We start from the raw sequence: 18,512 nt of genomic DNA, 5'->3' as shown, positions 1-18,512 counted from the left end.
CTCTCCCCCTCACTCCCCGCACCCTTTAATATCCCACCCAGTCTAATCCCACTCTCCCACTCACTCCCCGCACCCTTTAATATCCCACCCAGTCTAATCCCACTCTCTCCCTCACTCCCCGTACCCTTTAATATCCCACCCAGTCTAATCCCACTCTCCCACTCACTCCCCGCACCCTTTAATATCCCACCCAGTCTAATCCCACTCTCTCCCTCACTCCCCGTACCCTTTAATATCCCACCCAGTCGAATCCCACTCTCCCACTCACTCCCCGCACCCTTTAATATCCCACCCAGTCTAATCCCACTCTCCCCTCACTCCCCGTTAATATCCCACCCAGTCTAATCCCACTCTCCCCCTCACTCCCCGTACCCTTTAATATCCCACCCAGTCTAATCCCACTCTCCCACTCACTCCCCGTACCCTTTAATATTCCACCCAGTCTAATCCCACTCTCCCACTCACTCCCCGTACCCTTTAATATCCCACCCAGTCTAATCCCACTCTCCGGCTCATAGTATTACGTGGCCATATTCGGAATGACACGAGGTATTTTCACAGGCAGATGCTGGAGGGAGACAGGAAGTATTGGGAGGTACAGGAGTCTTTGGGAGGGAAGGAGAGTGGGGGGGGGGGGGGGGGGGGGGGGGTGGGGACATCACCAGGAGCCCTGGAGCAAGACATGGTGCAGAGTTGGAGCTGGGTGTGAGGGGGCAGGCTAGGCTGGAGTGGGATCTTGTTAAAGTGGCGAGTGTTGGGGGGGCAGGCAATAAATTACATGATAACAGCGGTGTTGCAACAATGAACATGGCTGAATGGAGACTGAGGCAGTGAGCGGGTGGCTGGAAGTGGGGCAAGTGTTCCCAGGGCCTGACATTGACACTGAGCTCAGTGAGTCCTGTTCACTGGGTCCTGGTAAATCAGATGCAAGTGCTCGCTGTCGACAGATGAGGTGAAGCCGTGTGCAGAGATATCGCGGCGGGAATTCGGAGTCCATCGACCAGAGTCCTCTCCCCGAGGCTCGGCCAGGGGGCTGGTGCTGGAACCCGAGAAGGGGGTCAAGCCGGCGTCACTCTGTTGCCTCCTCCCTCGGACACGGTGCTGGCATCGGTGCGACTCCCGCTGGCCGAGCTGGAGGAGGTCTCCTCGTCCACGGACAGTGGGTTCCGCCCGCAGCATACCGTGGTCAGCAGGCAGTTCCGGAACTGGACCGGGAGGAGAAATAGGAAAGCCAGTTAAAGTCAGGAAGAAGGAGAGAGGGAGGGAAGGGGGTTAATGTATGCACATGCTCCCAGGTTTGTAGAGCTGTTGCTGGGCACCCTGTGCGGAGGGCAGCGGGCAGGTCGGAAGGCCTCCTCGTAGGACTGCTCCTGGGCACGGCCAAAGGGTCCAGGCAGCGGGCGGTCGAGGAGGTCGTTTAGCCCGACTGCCTGCCTCTCTTCCGCGGTTACATCCGAGCCGGGGTGTCCCTGGAGATGGAGCACGCGGTGTCCACCGGTACGCTCGCGGCCTTCCGCGAGAGGTGGGTGCCGGAGGGACTGGGGTGCATCATCACCCCCGGCAACCAAATTTTAATTTGATTTAAGTTATGGGAAAAAGTTGATTTGTTCGATTGTCAGTTTTAGTGCCCCCCCCCCCCCCCGTTTAGAAACATAGAAACATAGAAAATAGGTGCAGGAGTAGGCCATTCGGCCCTTCTAGCCTGCACCGCCATTCAATGAGTTCATGGCTGAACATTCAACTTCAGTACCCCATTCCTGCTTTCTCGCCATACCCCTTGATCCCCCTAGCAGTAAGGACCTCATCTAACTCCTTTTTGAATATATAAAAGGGGGCCTTTGATTTAAGGGTTTTACAAAATAGTTGGAGGGAAATCTCCTCTGTGCCTTTCAGTTCTGCACGGAGGGGATTCCTGTACGGGCTGCTCTTACACACTCTCCATTTTGCCATCCTCATCTTCCGTCCGGACACGCCATGGCGCACCATCTTGCCGTCCGGATGAGGCAGGGGTCCCCATTGGGGTGCTCTCCACGCAGGAGTCCTCCCTCTATTTATTGGGGACTTGGCTTGGAGGGTGTTGCACGGAGCAGTCCCGTGCAATCGGTTTTTAAGTCGGTTCACGGACTCCCAGGCCGCCTGCAATTTCTGCGTTCTGGAAGAGTCCGTGTTCTACGTTTATGTTGGATGTGCGAGGTTGCAGCCCCTGTTCCATTATTTGAAGGGGCTGTTCCTCAAATTCTGGTTGCACTTCAGTCCCACACTCCTGATCTTTGGGCACCCTGTGCAGAGGGGAGCGGGCAGGTCGGAAGACCTCCTCGTAGGACTGCTCCTGGGCCTGGCCAAGGGGGCCATCAACCGGTCCAGGCAGCGGGCGGTCGAGGGGGTCGTTCAGCCCGACTGCCTGCCTTTCTTCCGCGGTTACGTTCAAGCCAGGGTGTCCCTGGAGATGGAGCACGCGATGGTCTTGCGCGAGAGGTAGGCACCGGAGGGACTGGAGTGCATCATCACCCCCGGCAACCAAATTTTAATTTGATTTAAGTTATGGTAAAAAGTTAATTTGTTCAATTGTCGTTTATAGTGGCCCCCTTCAATAAGGGGACACTTGATTTATGGGTTTTACAAAATAGTTGTAGAGCTGTTGCATTGTGAGTGGCTTAGCCAGTCACGTGATGTTCACAAGACTCAATAAAACCCCAGCCAGTAGGGTCTAGCTCATCCACGATGAGGTATGCAGTTATGAGTCTAGTGGATCAACTGGTAATGTGTAGTGTGATTGTTAAACCTTTGTTAATAAACCAACTCGTTCTTAATAGCAATGTGTTGCAATAAATTCTTAAGCAAAGAACTCATGAAGCAAATACATTACAGCAGTTGACGCTTAAATGCCCTCTGAGGTGGCTCAGCAAGCCACTCAGTTAAGGGTGATTAGGTATGGACAATAACACCCACATCCCGTGGATGAAGAAAACAGAATACAGAACTGGACGTACCTGTTTGTTCATGAAGACATAAATGACGGGGTTGTAGACAGTGGCAGTCTTTGAGAAATAGGAAGGCATGGAGGCCAAGGTGGGGTGAATCTTGATGTCCTTATTCACGGCAACGACCATGGCAAAAGTGGCATAAGGCAGCCAGCAGACCAGAAAGGCCATCACCATGGCAACCACCATGCGGGTCACCTCCCGCTCTGCTCGCTGCGTCGTCTGGCACTCTTTCTGTTGCTGGGCAACCTGTGGAGGGAGGGAATGCACTGCTCATTTGCATCTTCTGCTTTCTCCTTAAAGAAAATGGCGCTCATCAACGTGAGGGAGATCAGCGCTGGGGATTGGCGCAGTGCCCCGTCAAACACTCCCAGGGCAGGTACAGCACGGGGTTAGATACAGAGTAAAGCTCCCTCTACACTGTCCCATCAAACACTCCCAGGGCAGGTACAGCACGGGGTTAGATACAGAGTAAAGCTCCCTCTACACTGTCCCATCAAACACTCCCAGGGCAGGTACAGCACGGGGTTAGATACAGAGTAAAGCTCCCTCTACACTGTCCCATCAAACACTCCCAGGCAGGTACAGCACGGTTAGATACAGAGTAATGCTCCCTGTACACTATCCCCATCAAACACTCCCAGGGCAGGTACAGCACAGGGTTAGATACAGAGTAAAGCTCCCTCTACACTGTCCCATCAAATACTCCCAGGGCAGGTACAGGGGGTTAGATACAGAGTAAAGCTCCCTCTACACTGTCCCATCAAACACTCCCAGGGCAGGTACAGCACGGGTTAGATACAGAGTAAAGCTCCCTCTACACTGTCCCATCAAACACTCCCAGGGCAGGTACAGCACGGGGTTAGATACAGAGTAAAGCTCCCTCTACACTGTCCCATCAAACACTCCCAGGGCAGGTACAGCACGGGGTTAGATACAGAGTAAAGCTCCCTCTACACTGTCCCATCAAACACTCCCAGGCAGGTACAGCACGGTTAGATACAGAGTAATGCTCCCTGTACACTATCCCCATCAAACACTCCCAGGGCAGGTACAGCACGGGTTAGATACAGAGTAACGCTCCCTCTACACTGTCCCATCAAACACTCCCAGGGCAAGTACAGCACGGGGTTAGATACAGAGTAAAGCTCCCTCGACACTGTCCCATCAAACACTCCCAGGGCAGGTACAGGGGGATAGATACAGAGTAAACTCCCTCTACATTGTCCCATCAAACACTCCCAGGGCAGGTACAGCACGGGGTTAGATACAGAGTAAAGCTCCCTCTACACTGTCCTATCAAACACTCCCAGGGCTGGTACAGGGGCTTAGATACAGAGTAAAGCTCCCTCTACACTGTCCCATCAAACACTCCCAGGCAGGTACAGCACAGGGTTAGATACAGAGTAAAGCTCCCTCTACACTGTCCCATCAAACACTCCCAGGGCAGGTACAGGGGGTTAGTTACAGAGTAAAGCTCCCTCTACACTGTCCCATCAAACACTCCCAGGGCAGGTACAGCACGGGGTTAGATACAGAGTAAAGCTCCCTCTACACTGTCCCATCAAACACTCCCAGGGCAGGTACAGCACGGGTTAGATACAGAGTAAAGCTCCCTCTACACTGTCCCATCAAACATTCCCAGGGCAGGTACAGGGGGTTAGATACAGAGTAAAGCTCCCTCTACACTGTCCCATCAAACACTCCCAGGGCAGGTACAGCACGGGGTTAGATACAGATAAAGCTCACTCTACACTGTCCCACCAAACACTCCCAGGCAGGTACAGCATGGTTAGATACAGAGTAATGCTCCCTCTACACTGTCCCATCAAACACTCCCAGGGCAGGTACAGTGTTGTGTCCTTACACTCTACTGTAAATCAACATGAGGCACATACTGAAGACAAGGTTACTCTGTGACCTGAACCTTTATTCACAGGACCAAGAAGTGATGAACCTGCGTGGGACCTCCCTTTATATACCTGGATGACCAGGTGAGGAGTGTCTCCCACAAGTTCACCCCCTGTGGTCAAGGTGTGCATTACTCAGGTGTATACGGTGTTGTTACATAAAGGTTACAGTTACATGAAGGTTACATACATGACATCACCTCCCCCCAATGTCTTTGGATCAAAGATTGAGTCTTTCAGGCGGTCGACGCTCTCTCGTGGAGCGCCGCAGTTGGGGCTCTGGTTGTTGAGCCTTGGCATGCGTCTCTGTCACCTGTGGTGATTCCGACCTGTCCGGGCTGGCCGCAGGGACTGTGCATGCTGCTGGCGGTTCTTGTTGCTCGTTCACTGGCGGTGGTGTGGGCAACATCTCCTGATCTTCCTCAGGTTCCTCAGTGTCCATGCTGAACCTTTTCTTTACTTGGTCCAGATGCTTACGGCATATCTGCCCATTGTTGAGTCTGACCACTATGACCCTATTCCCCTCTTTACCAATTACAGTACCCTCAAGCCACTTGGGCCCCAAAAGCGTGATTAAGAACAAATACAGGGTCATCGATTTCTATCCATCTCCCCTTTGAGTTACGGTTATGGCACTCATTTTGGGACTGGCGCTTGCCCTCAACAATGTCTGGCAGGACTGGGTGAATGAGGGACAGCCGAGTTTTAAGTGTACGTTTCATGAGTAGTTCCACGGGCGGGACTCCCGTGAGCGAATGCGGTCGGGACCTGTAGGTCAGCAGGAGGCGCGATAGGCGGCATTGAAGGGAGGGTGTTTGAATCCTGAGCATGCCCTGTTTTATGATTTGGACCGCACGTTCCACCTGGCCATTGGAAGCCGGCTTGAACGGTGCTGTCCTGACATGTTTGATGCCATTACCTGACATGAACTCCCGGAATTCATAGCTAGTGAAACACAGGCCGTTGTCACTAACCAGGATGTCCGGCAAGCCGTGGGTCGCAAAGACCGCACACAGACTCTCCACAGTGCTGGATATCGTGCACGAATTCAATATGATGCACTCGATCCATTTCGAGTACGCATCAACAACAATGAGGAACATTTTGCCCATGAACGGGCCCGCGTAGTCTACGTGAATACGTGACCATGGCTTGGTGGGCCAGGGCCACGGGCTGAGTGGGGCCTCCCTGGGGACATTACCCAGCTGGGCACACGTCGTGCACCTGCGAACACAGTGTTCCAGGTCTGCATCAATTCCCGGCCACCATATGTGTGACCGGGCAATGGCCTTCATCAGCACAATGCCTGGGTGCTCGCTCTGGAGATCCCTGATGAATGCTTCCCTTCCCTTCTGGGGCATGACTACCCGGCTACCCCATAGTAGGCAGTCGACTTGGATGAAGAGTTCATCCAGCCATCTGTGAAACGGTCTGACCTCTTCAGGGCATGCTCCGTGTGCGGGCGCCCAATCCCCAGTCAGGACACATTTCTTAATCAGGGATAGGAGGGGATCTCTTTTGGTCCAGATTTTGATCTGGTGGGCTGTGATGGGGGAGCCTGCGCTGTCGAAAGCATCGACAGCCATGACCATCTCAGCGCTTTGCTCTGCTGCCCCCTCAGTGGTGGCCAGTGGAAGCCTGCTGAGCGCGTCAGCGTAATTTTCGGTGCCTGGCCGGTGTCGTATGGTGTAGTCATACGCAGCCAGCGTGAGAGCCCATCGCTGTATGGGAGCTGACGCATTGGCATTGACAGCCTTGCTGTCGGACAACAGGGATGTTAACGGCTTGTGGTCCGTTTCTAACTCAAACCTTCTGCCAAAAAGGTACTGGTGCATCTTTTTCACCTGTAGACACATGCGAGTGCTTCCTTTTCAACCATCCCATATCCCCTTTCTGCTTGGGAGAACGACCTGGAAGCCTAAGCCACAGGTTGGATTTGGCCCTCATCATTACTCTGCTGCAACACGCACCCAACCCCATAGGATGATGCATCGCATGTCAAAACCAATTTCTTACAGGGGTTGTACAGAGTCAACAACTTGTTAGAACAAAGCAGGTTCCTGACAGTCCCCGCAAAACCAATTGCAACCCTTACACAGGAGCACGTGTAGCGGCTCCAACAATGTGCTTAAGTTCGGCAGAAAGTTCCCAAAATAGTTGAATAGTCCCAGAAATGAACGCAACTCCGATGTGTTGCCGGGCCTGGGCGGGCGACGGATCGCCTCCATTTTGGATTCGGTAGGCCGGATCCCATCTTCATCGCCAAATGTTCTGTCCTTACACTCTACTGTAAATCAACACGAGGCACATACCGGAGACAAGGTCACTCTGTGACCTGTACCTTTATTCACAGGACAAAGAAGTCCAGATCCTGCGTGGGACCTCCCTTTATATACCTGGATGACCAGGTGAGGAGTGTCTCCCAGAAGTTCACCCCCTGTGGTCAAGGTGTGCATTACTTAGGTGTATACAGTGTACAGTGTTGTTACATGAAGGTTACAGTAACATGAAGGTTACATACATGACAGTACAGCACGGGGTTAGATACAGAATAAAGCACCCTCTACACTGTCCCATCAAACACTCCCAGGGCAGGTTCAGCACGGTTTAGATACAGAGTAAAGCTCCCTCTACACTGTCCCATCAAACACTCCCAGGGCAGGTACAGGGGGTTAGATACAGAGTAAAGCTCCCTCTACATTGTCCCATCAAACACTCCCAGGGCAGGTACAGCACGGGGTTAGATACAGAGTAAAGCTCCCTCTACACTGTCCTATCAAACACTCCCAGGGCTGGTACAGAGGGTTAGATACAGAGTAAAGCTCCCTCTACACTGTCCCATCAAACACTCCCAGGGCAGGTACAGCACGGGTTAGATACAGAGTAAAGCTCCCTCTACACTGTCCCCATCAAACACTCCCAGGGCAGGTACAGGGGGTTAGATACAGAGTAAAGCTCCCTCTACCCTGTCCCATCAAACACTCCCAGGGCAGGTACAGGGGGTTAGATACAGAGTAAAGCTCCCTCTACACTGTCCCATCAAACACTCCCAGGGCAGGTACAGGGGGTTAGATACAGAGTAAAGCTCCCTCTACACTGTCCCATCAAACACTCCCAGGGCAGGTACAGCACGGGTTAGATACAGAGTAAAGCTCCCTCTACATTGTCCCATCAAACACTCCCAGGGCAGGTACAGGGGGTTAGATACAGAGTAAAGCTCCCTCTACACTGTCCCATCAAACACTCCCAGGGCAGGTACAGGGGGTTAGATACAGAGTAAAGCTCCCACTGCACTGTCCCATCAAACACTCCCAGGGCAGGTACAGCATGGGTTAGATACAGAGTAAAGCCCCCTCTACACTGTCCCCATCAAACACTCCCAGGGCAGGTACAGCATGGGTTAGATACAGAGTAAAGCTCCCTCTACACTGTCCCATCAAACACTCCCAGGGCAGGTACAGGGGGTTAGATACAGAGTAAAGCTCCCTCTACACTGTCCCATCAAACACTCCCAGGGCAGGTACAGCACGGGTTAGATACAGAGTAAAGCTCCCTCTACACTGTCCCATCAAACACTCCCAGGGCAGGTACAGGGGGTTAGATACAGAGTAAAGCTCCCTCTACATTGTCCCATCAAACACTCCCAGGGCAGGTACAGGGGGTTAGATACAGAGTAAAGCTCCCTCTACACTGTCCCTGAGCTGAGACAAGTGCCTCTTACTCCACCAATGTGAGATTTTCAATTTCCCAATCCAGTTATCCGTGTTTTGTTATTGATCCTCGGGATGTGGGTGACACTGAGAATGTTGCACTCACTGCCCATGTCCAGTTGTTCTGCGGACATTGAGGCTGGAGCGGTCAGTGCGGGACAGGAGACACGTGGGGACCAGGCTGGGTCAGTCCCTTCACCTGAAGGTCATTGGTGAACCAGTTGGGATTGTCAGGACAATGCCGTAACTTTGATGATTATTTTATGTCGGGGCCGGATCACAGATTAGCAGATTTATCAAATTCTAATTCATATGTTGCCCTGATGGGATTCGGACTCCCGATCTCTGGGTTTGCTGGTCCAGGACTGGAACCAATCAGAGTGAGATTGCCAATTCGGTGCCAAATTAAGGCCAGGTTTGCATCTGATCGGAGGTGCTGTTTGGCTCTTTATAGTTAAAAGAAAGACTTGCATTTCTATAGCGCCTTTCACAACCTCAGGATGTTCCAAAGCGCTTTACAACCAATGAAATATTTTTGAAGTGCAGTCACTGTTGTAAGGTAGGAAACGCGACAGCTAATTTCTGCTCAGCAAGCTCCCACAAACAGCACTGTGATAATGACCAGATAATCTGTTTTAGTGATGCTAATTGAGGGATAAATATTAGCCCCAGGACACCGCAGACCAGTGTCATAGGATCAGCGCTCCCTCAGTACTGCCCCTCCGACAGTGCAGCGCTCCCTCAGTACTGCCCCTCCGACAGTGCGACGCTCCCTCAGTACTGCCCCTCCGACAGTGCAGCGCTCCCTCAGTACTGCCCCTTCGACAGTGCGGTGCTCCCTCAGTACTGCCCCTCCGACAGTGCGACGCTCCCTCAGTACCGTCCTTCCAACAGTGCAGCGCTCCCTCAGTACTCCCCCTCCAACAGTGCGGCACTCCCTCAGTACTGCCCCTCCGACAGTGCGGCGCTCCCTCAGTACTGCCCCTCCGACAACGCAGGGCTCCCTCGGTACCGCCCCTCCGACACTGAGGGCGCGCCGCACTGTCGGAGGGGCAGTACCGAGGGAGCCCCGCACTGTCGGAGGAGCAGTACTGAGGGAGCGCTGCACTACTGTCCCTCCGATAGTGCAGTACTCCCTCAGTACTGCTCCCTGCGACAGTGCGCCGCTCCCTCAGTAGTGCCCCTCCGACAGTGCGCCGCTCCCTCAGTAGTGCACTGGAGTGTCAGCGTGGATTTTGTGCTCAATCCCTCGAGTGGGACGTGAACCCACGACCTTCTGACTCAGAGGCGAGAGTGCTGCCCACTGAGCAATAGCAACCCGTTGTGTCAGTAACCCTGGGCTCGGGAGTAGGTATGGAAAATCTTACTCCTGATGACCAACCAACTCTCCCGATAAAGGATCTGTGGGCTTGGGCTTGGGCATGATGGTGGGGGAGAGGGAGGGCACCTGTCAATGATACCTCCATAGTGGAATAGCCTGCCAACACCCACTGTCGAGGTTTGCGAGTTCGGTACCAGAGGGCTGATGGTGCCCATTGAATGGGCCAGGAACGTTTGGAGAGAAGGCACAGAATTGGAGCAGTGAGGTTCTCCATTTTGCCCCTGCCTCAGCTCATCCGCTGCTGAAGCCCTCATCCATGCCTTTGTTACCTCTAGGCTCGACTATTCCAACGCTCTCCTGGCTGGCCTCCCACATTCTACCCTAAACTAGAGGTGATCCAAAACTCGGCTGCCCCGTGTCCTAACTCGCACCGAGTCCCGCTCACTCATCACCCCCTGTGCCCACTGCCCCGTGTCCTAACTCGCACCGAGTCCCGCTCACCCACCACCCCTGTGCTCGCTGACCTACATTGGCTCCCGGTTAAGCAACGCCTCGATTTCAAAATTCTCATCCTTATTTCCAAATCCCTCCATGGCCCTCGCCCCTCCCTATCTCTGTAATCTCCTCCAGCCCCACAACCCCCGAGATGTCTGTGCTCCTCTAATTCTGGCCTCTTGAGCATCCCTGATGATAACCACTCAACCATAGGTGGCCGTGCCTTCTGTTGCCTAGGCCCCAAGCTCTGGAACTCCCTCCCTTAACCTCTCCCCCTCTCTTTCCTCCTTCAAGATGCTCCTTAAAATATACCTCTTTGACCAAGCTTTTGGTCACCTGCGCTAATTTCTACTTATGTGGCTCGGACAAATTTTTATCTCAATACTCCGGTGAAGCGCCTTGTGGTGTTTCACTACATTAAAGGCGCTATATAAATACAAGTTGTTGTTGTACTCACGGCTCGCAGGACCACCAGGAGACTGACGTAGGAGAAGATGATGAGGCTCAGGGGCGTCATGAAACAGCTGACAAAGAACGCCACCACGTAGCTGTTGTTGTTGGTGCCGCCCGTGTACCAGTTGGGTCCGCAGGACGTCCGTAATCCTAGAGCCGCAAAACAGATCGTGCTGAATAACCGCACAGGGCGATCCCACACCACACTGCCCCGCACAGTGCGATCCCGCTCTACAGGGACACAGTGCGAGCACATAGTGCAGTATATTAAGCATAAAGAACAATCCAACTATCTTGGCGGCGGGGGCAGGGGGCACAGGGGGAAAGGGTGAGCAACATATCCAACAAGTTGCGCACAGCAAGCTCCCACGAACAGCAATGTGATAATGACCATATCTCGTACTGTGTAATAAGACAGGATTAATAAACAATCTCCTCGTAAAGGATCCTCTTGAAATGAGTGACCATAACATGGTTGAATTTCAAGTTCAGTTGGAGGGTGAGAAAGTTGGACCAGTGTCCTAAGCTTAAATAAAGGAGACTACAAAGGTATGAAGGCAGAGTTGGTTAAAGTGGACTGGGAAAATAGATTAAAGTGTGGGACGGTTGATGAGCAGTGGCAGACATTTAAGGAGATACGTTATAACTCTCAACAAAAATATATCACAATGAGAAGGAAAGACTGTAAGAGAAGGGATAACCATCTGTGGATAACTAAGGAAATAAGGGATTGCATCAAATTGAAAACAAGGGCATACAATGTGACCAAGACTAGTGGGAGGCCAGAGGATTGGGAAACTTTTAAAAGCCAGCAAAGAACGACTAAAAAAATAAGAAAGAGAGGGAAGATATATTTTACTTATGAAAGTAAACTAGCACAAAATATAAAAACAGACAGTAAGAGTTTCTGCAGGTACATAAAAACGAAAAAAGTGGCTAAAGTAAATGTTGGTCCCCTGGAGGATGAGACTGGGGAAGTAATAATGGGGAACAGGGAAATGGCAGAGACATTGAACAAATATTTTGTATCGGTCTTCACGGTAGAAAACACTAGAAACATCCCAATAGTGGATAATCAAAGGTCTATCGGGAGAGAGGAATTTAATACAATAACTGTTACTAAAGAAGTAGTACTCAGTAAAATAATGGGACTAAAGGCAGACAAGTCCCCTGGACCTGATGGCTTGCATCCTAGGGTCTTAAAAGAAATGGCTGCAGAGATAGTGGATGCATTGGTTGTAATCTACCAAAATTCCCTGGCTTCTGGGGAGGTCCCAGCAGATTGGAAAATTGCAAATGTAACGTCCCTATTTAAAAAAGGAGGCAGACAGAAAGCAGGAAACTATAGACCAGTTAGCCTAACATCTGTCATTGGGAAAATGCTGGAGTCCATTATTAAGGAAGCAGTAGCAGGACATTTGGAAAAGCATAATTCAGTCAGGCAGAGTCAGCATGGTTTTATGAAAAGGAAATCATGTTTGGCAAATTTGCTGTAGTTCTTTGAGGATGTAATGAACAGGGTGGATAAGAGGGAACCAGTGGATGTGGTGTATTTGGATTTTCAGAAGGCATTCGATAAAGTGCCACATAAAAGGTTACTGCACAAGATAAAAGTTCCCGAGGTTGGTGGTAATATATTAGCATGGGTAGAGGATTGGCTAACTAACAGAAAACAGAGAGTCGGGATAAATGGGTCATTTTCCAGTTGGCAAACAGTGACCAGTGGGGTGCCGCAGGGATCGGTGCTGGGGCCTCAACTATTTACAATCTATATTAATGACTTGGATGAAGGGACCGAGTGTAATGTAGACAAGTTTACTGATGATACAAAGATGGGCGGGAAAGCAAATTGTGAGGAGGACACAAAAAATTTGCAAAGGGATATAGACAGGCTAAGTGAGTGGCAAAAATTTGGCAGATGGAGTATAATGTGGGAAAATGTGAGGTTATCCACTTTGGCAGAAAAAATAGAAAAGCAAATTATAATTTAAATGGAGAAAAATTGCAAAGTGCTGCAGTACAGAGGGACCTGGGGGTCCTTGTAAATGAAACACAAAAAGTTAGTATGCAGGTACAGCAAGTAATTAGGAAGGCAAATGGAATGTTGGCTTTTATTGCAAGGGGGATAGAGTATAAAAGCAGAGAAGTCCTGCTACAACTGTACAGGGTATTGGTGAGGCCACACCTGGAGTACTGTGTACAGTTTTGGTCTCCATATTTAAGGAAGGATATATTTGCATTGGAGGCTGTTCAAAGAAGGTTTACTAGGTTGATTCCGGAGACGAGGGGGCTTACTTATGAAGATAGTTGAGTAGGTTGGGTCTATACACATTGGAGTTCAGATGAACGAGAGGTGAACTTATCGAAACATATAAGATAATGAGGGGGCTCGACAAGGTGGATGCAGAGAGCATATTTCCACTTGTAGGGGAAACTAAAACTAGGGGGCATAGTCTCAGAATAAGGAGCCACCCATTTAAAACTGAGATGAGAAGGAAGTTTTTTTCTCAGAGGGTTGTAAATCTGTGGAATTCCCTGCCCCAGAGAGCTGTGGAGGCTGGGTGATTCAATATATTTTAAGCGGAGATAGACAGATTCTTGAGCAATAATGGAATAAAGGGTTATGGGGAGTGGGCAGGGAAGTGGAGCCGAGTCCGTGATCAGATCAGCCATGATCTTATTAAATGGCGGAGCAGGCTCGAGGGGCCAGGTGGCGTACTCCTGCTCCTATTTCTTATGTTCTTATATTCCTATCTGTCTTTAGTGATGTTTATTGAACGATAAATATTGGACCCAGTTCACCGGAGGAACTCCCCTCCTATTCGAAATAGGGCCATGGGATCTTTTATGTCCAGCTGAGAGGGCAGACGGGGCCTCGGTTTAACGTCTCATCTGAAAGACGGTACCTCCAACAGTGCAGCACTCCCTCAGCACTGTACTGGGAGTGTCAGCCTGGATATATGTGCTCAAGTCCCTGGAGTGGGACTTGAACCACCAAACTTGTGACTCCGAGGCGAGGGTGCTACCCACTGAGCCCAAAGTTAAAGGGAACGAGACCACACAAACACCTCCATACGCAGATTTTCTTTCGAAGAAAAGTCACATCGTGTAAGTGCTGTGACTGGGTCGGCTACAGAAATGAGTGAGAGAATTGGAGGCACTGGGAAAGGTGTCAAAAGGATTTACTAGAATGATGGGTATAACCTCTTGGTTCTGCTATCAGGAAAGATTGAACAGGCTGGGGTGCTCTTCTCTAGAAAAAAGACCGAGGGGTGACCTGATAGAGGGCTTTAAAATTATGTGGGAATTCGATCGGGTAAACGTAGATAAGTTGTTTCCACTTGTGGGAAGACCAGAACTCGGGGCCATCAATATCAGACAGTCACTAATAAATCCAGTCGGGAATTCAGGAGAAACTTCTTTACCCAGAGAGGGGTGAGAATGTGGAACTCGCTGCCACAGGGAGGGGTTGAGGTGAATAGTATCGATGTATTTAAGGGGAGGCTGGATAAACACATGGGGGAGAAAGGAATAGAAGGATATGGTGATGGGGGGAGATGGAGAGGGTGGGAGGGAGCTGGTGTGGAGCATAAACCCCGGCACGGAGCGGGGGGGCCGGACACTCGGCACGGAGCAGGGGGGCCGGACACTCGGCACGGAGCGGGGGGGGGCCGGACACTCGGCACGGAGCGGGGGGGCCGGACACTCGGCACGGAGCGGGGGGGCCGGACACTCGGCACGGAGCGGGGGGGCCGGACACTCGGCACGGAGCGGGGGGGCCGGACACTCAGCACGGAGCGGGGGGGCCGGACACTCGGCACGGAGCGGGGGGGCCGGACACTCGACACGGAGCGGGGGGGGCCGGACACTCGGCACGGAGCGGGGGGGGCCGGACACTCGGCACGGAGCGGGGGGGCCGGACACTCGGCACGGAGCGGGGGGGGCCGGACACTCGGCACGGAGCGGGGGGGGCCGGACACTCGGCACGGAGCGGGGGGGGCCGGACACTCGGCACGGAGCGGGGGGGGGGGCCGGACACTGGGCACGGAGCAGGGGGGGGGGGCGGACACTCGACACGGAGCGGGGGGGGAGCCGGACACTCGGCACGGAGCGGGGGGGGGGGCGGACACTGGGCACGGAGCAGGGGGGGGGGCGGACACTGGGCACGGAGCGGGGGGGCGGACACTCGACACAGAGCGGGGGGGCCGGACACTGGGCACGGAGCGGGGGGGCCCAATGGCCTGTTTCTGTGCTGTAAATACTTTGGAATTCTCTACCCCAGAGGGCTGTGGATGTTCAGTTGTTGAGTATATTCAAGACAGAGAGCAATAGATTTTTGGATACTAAGGAATATGGGGATCGGGCGGGAAAGTGGAGTTGATGTTGAAGATCAGCCATGATCTTATTGAATGGCGGAGCAGGCTCGAGGGGCTGAATGGCCGACTCCTGCTCCTGTGTTCTTGTGTAATACTCTGTAATTCGTGTTGTAGGAGGGTGGGGACTGGAGCCTCGGCCTCACTCGCCTCCTTACCCTCAGGCACATAGCTGCACCAGCCAACGAGAGGTGGCACTGTCCAGGCGAATGACCAGATCCAGGTGAAGAGGCAGCCCCACACCGCGTGCCTCTGCTGGAAGCGGAAATCGCCCATGGGTTTGCAGATGACGATGTATCTCTCAAAGGCCAGGATCGCCAGAGACCACAGCCCTACAATACCTGCTTGGGAAGGAGACACGACAACTCAGCTTCTCTCACGTTCTATTCCCGCGGACTCCAGTGGTGTCTGTCTGAAACCATCTCCTGGGCGGGAGGGCGCAGTTTGCCCGACTCTTCCTGTTCCCGCCCCCACACCCCCCCCCCCTCCCCGCTACCCCCGTTGAGATTTGCAGAAATCTCCGCACAGAAAGAGGCCATTTGGCCCATCGTGCCTGTGCTGGCTCTTTGGTTGAGCTATCCAATTAGTCCCAGTCATAGAATCATCGAAAATTTCAGCACAGAATGAGACCATTTCAAGCCCATTCTGTCTGCGCCGGCCGACAAAGAGCTACCCGGCCTAATCCCACTTTCCCGCTCTCGGTCCGTAGCCCTGCAGGTTACGGCACTTCAGGTGCACATCCAAATGTGGTGAGGGTTTCTGTCTCTACCACCCTTTCAGGCCGTGAGTTCCAGACCCCCACCACCCTCTGGGTGAAGACATTTCCCCTCAAATCCCCTCTAAACCTCCCACCCCCGCCCACTTACTTTAAATCTGTGCCCCCTGGCTCTTTGCCCGTAGCACTGCACAGTTTTTCCTCTTCAAATATTTATCCAATTCCTTTTTGAAAGTTACTGTGAATCTAATTCCACTGACCTTTCAGGTTGCAACAACTCGCTGCGTTGGAACACTTCTCCTCATCTCCAGCTTGCCAGTTTTGCCAATGATCATCAATTTGTGCCCGCTGGTCACAACCCCCCAGCCAGTGGTTCTCCAATGGGCCTCGATTCCTTTTCCCTCCCGTCAGTTTTCTCCGCTCCTGAAGGTGTTGGGCACTCCCCGGGCTCCACCCAAGGAGCCATTTATCGATGCCAATATCTCGTCATTATCATGGCTGAACCTAAACCCACCCTCCCCCGACGTCCTTATTCATGGACTTCCCCCGGGGTGGGGGGGTGGGGGGTTAATTGAATAGCAAACAGCGGCACTGAGGTCAATTACGGCAAGACTATAATGGCCCAGAATCACATCAGCTGACCTGAGAGTCCAAGCATCTAAATCATCTAAACCGAGCAAACAGACACGAACAGCAATCAAAAAATGCCCTTTATCTCAGGGTCTGGAATTCAATGGGGGGGAATATTCAGCTGTACAGAGCTCTGGGCAAACACCGCCTGGAGTCACTGCGCTCAGTTCTGGGCCGTGCCCCTCAGGAGGGACATTTCGGCCTCGAAGAGGGAGCAGCACAGATTCACCAGAGTGATATCGGCGTATCATTGCGATGTACCTCAAAGGGTTAAATTTGGAGGAAAGTTTGCATAAACCTCGCTTGTATTCCCCCCGAGTGTAGAAGGTTAAGGGGGGGATCTGATCGAGGGGTTTAAGATGATTAAAGGATTCGATGAGGTAGAGCGAGAGAAACTATTCCCTCTGGTGGGGGGAGTCCAGAACAAGGGGCAGGACCTTAAAATTAGAGCCCGGCCGTTCAGGGTGATGTCAGGAAGCACTTCTTCACACAAAGGGCCGTGGGAATCGGGAATTCTCTCCCCTAAAAAGCTGTTGAGGTCGAGGGTCAATTGAATTTTTCAAGACTGGAGTTTTGTAAATAGAAAGAAAGGACTTGCATTTATATAGCGCCTTTCATGACCACCGGACATCTCAAAGTGCTTTACAGCCAATGAAGAACTTTTCAGAGTGTAGTCACTGTTGTAATGTGGGAAACGCAGCAGCCAATTTGCACACAGCAAGCTCCCACAAACAACAATGTGATAATGACCAGATAATCTGTTTTTGTGATGTTGATTGAGGGATAAATATTGGCCCCAGGACACCGGGGATATCTCCCCTGCTCTTCTTCGAAATAGTGCCATGGGATCTTTTACATCCACCTGAGAGGGCAGATGGGGCCTTGGTTTAACATCTCATCCGAAAGACAGCACCTCCGACAGTGCGGCGCTCCCTCAGCACTGCACTTGGGTGTCAGCTTAGATTTTTGTACTCAAGTTCCTGCAGTGGGACTGGAACCCACAACCTTCTGACTCCAAGCTCCAAGGTGAGGGTGCTGCCCACTGAGCCATGGCTTACCTTTGTAAGGTAAGAGTATCAAAGGAGGTGGAGCAAACGGAGCGAAGACACAAATCAGCCACAATCTGACTGAATGACGGAACAGGCTCGTGCGGCTGAATGGTCTGCTCCCGTTCCTAATGTTCCCAGCACAGAACTGGGATCAAACCGGATGTGTCTGACTTGGAAACTCACCGAATGTGGGGACGGTGATGGCCAAGAAATGGGGTCACGGAAGGTGGGGGCAAGAACCCCCTCCCTCGAGAACTGGAGACGTCCCAGGATCACCCACCTGTCAGAGACACCATGAAACCTTCGAACTGACACACGGTCTCCCCCAGGGTGAAGTAGCCGTTGATGTTGTTGGAGAAGCTGATGGTGCTGCCGCAGAAGGTGACTATCAGATCGGCAATGGCCAGGTTCACCAGGATGTAGTTGAGCGGCGAGCGGAGCTTCTTGTACTTGACCGACACCAGGATGACCAGCCCGTTGACAAAGGTGGCCAAGAAGACCACGGTGCCCATGAGAGTGGCCACGGCCATGTAGGTGCTCTTCGGGGCAAGGTGCGGCCACTGGGGGCCATCAAAAGCCCCGATTGTCCCGTTGGAAGTGGTGATGGGGACCGTGGAAAAATCCATCGATGCTTGAGAGGGAGATTCACAGGACCCGAGTGCAGTGATTCACCTTCTGTCTCTGGGGAGTCGAGCTAGCTGGTCATAGTCCCACAGCGTGCGCTCAGTAAGGATTGGTAAACCTTATTATAAAGCCCAAACGGCTTAGGGACATCACCCAATGCATCTCTCTCACGACCCTGTTGTAATCTTTCTTAACATCTATTTAAAATAATCGTCAGCTTCAAGAGGATTTGTTTTTGTTAAAGTGCTTTC

General features: G+C 52.2%; 1 protein-coding gene across 1 annotated transcript; it reads right to left on the bottom strand.

The window, feature by feature from the left end:
- Positions 1-726: 726 nt before the first annotated feature.
- On the bottom strand, positions 727-18,149 carry LOC139226285 (pinopsin-like). The gene is made up of 5 exons (XM_070856929.1): positions 17,918-18,149; positions 15,402-15,584; positions 10,875-11,020; positions 2,991-3,230; positions 727-1,205 (listed from the first exon to the last, which is right to left on the bottom strand). The coding sequence occupies exons 1-5, from the start codon at positions 18,147-18,149 to the stop codon at positions 1,059-1,061; spliced, it is 948 nt and encodes a 315-aa protein (XP_070713030.1). The 3' UTR covers positions 727-1,058.
- Positions 18,150-18,512: the final 363 nt, after the last annotated feature.

Source organism: Pristiophorus japonicus, chromosome 16, assembly GCF_044704955.1.
Source record: "Pristiophorus japonicus isolate sPriJap1 chromosome 16, sPriJap1.hap1, whole genome shotgun sequence".
Classification (NCBI taxonomy): Eukaryota; Metazoa; Chordata; class Chondrichthyes; family Pristiophoridae; genus Pristiophorus; species Pristiophorus japonicus.
Note: the sequence above shows the minus strand (reverse complement) of the source record. Positions and strands in the feature narration are given on the sequence as shown.

Bases quoted from the DNA above. Each gene is read 5' to 3' on its own strand.
- LOC139226285 (XM_070856929.1), bottom strand. From the start codon at position 18,149: ATGGGCACCGTGGTCTTCTTGGCCACCTTTGTCAACGGGCTGGTCATC. The intron at 15,585-17,917 runs GTGGGTGATCCT...CTTCCCAAGCAG, and splicing joins TTTCATGGTGTCTCTGACAG to GTATTGTAGGGCTGTGGTCT. The intron at 11,021-15,401 runs GTAAGGAGGCGA...TTGCGGCTCTAG, and splicing joins GTGCAGCTATGTGCCTGAGG to GATTACGGACGTCCTGCGGA.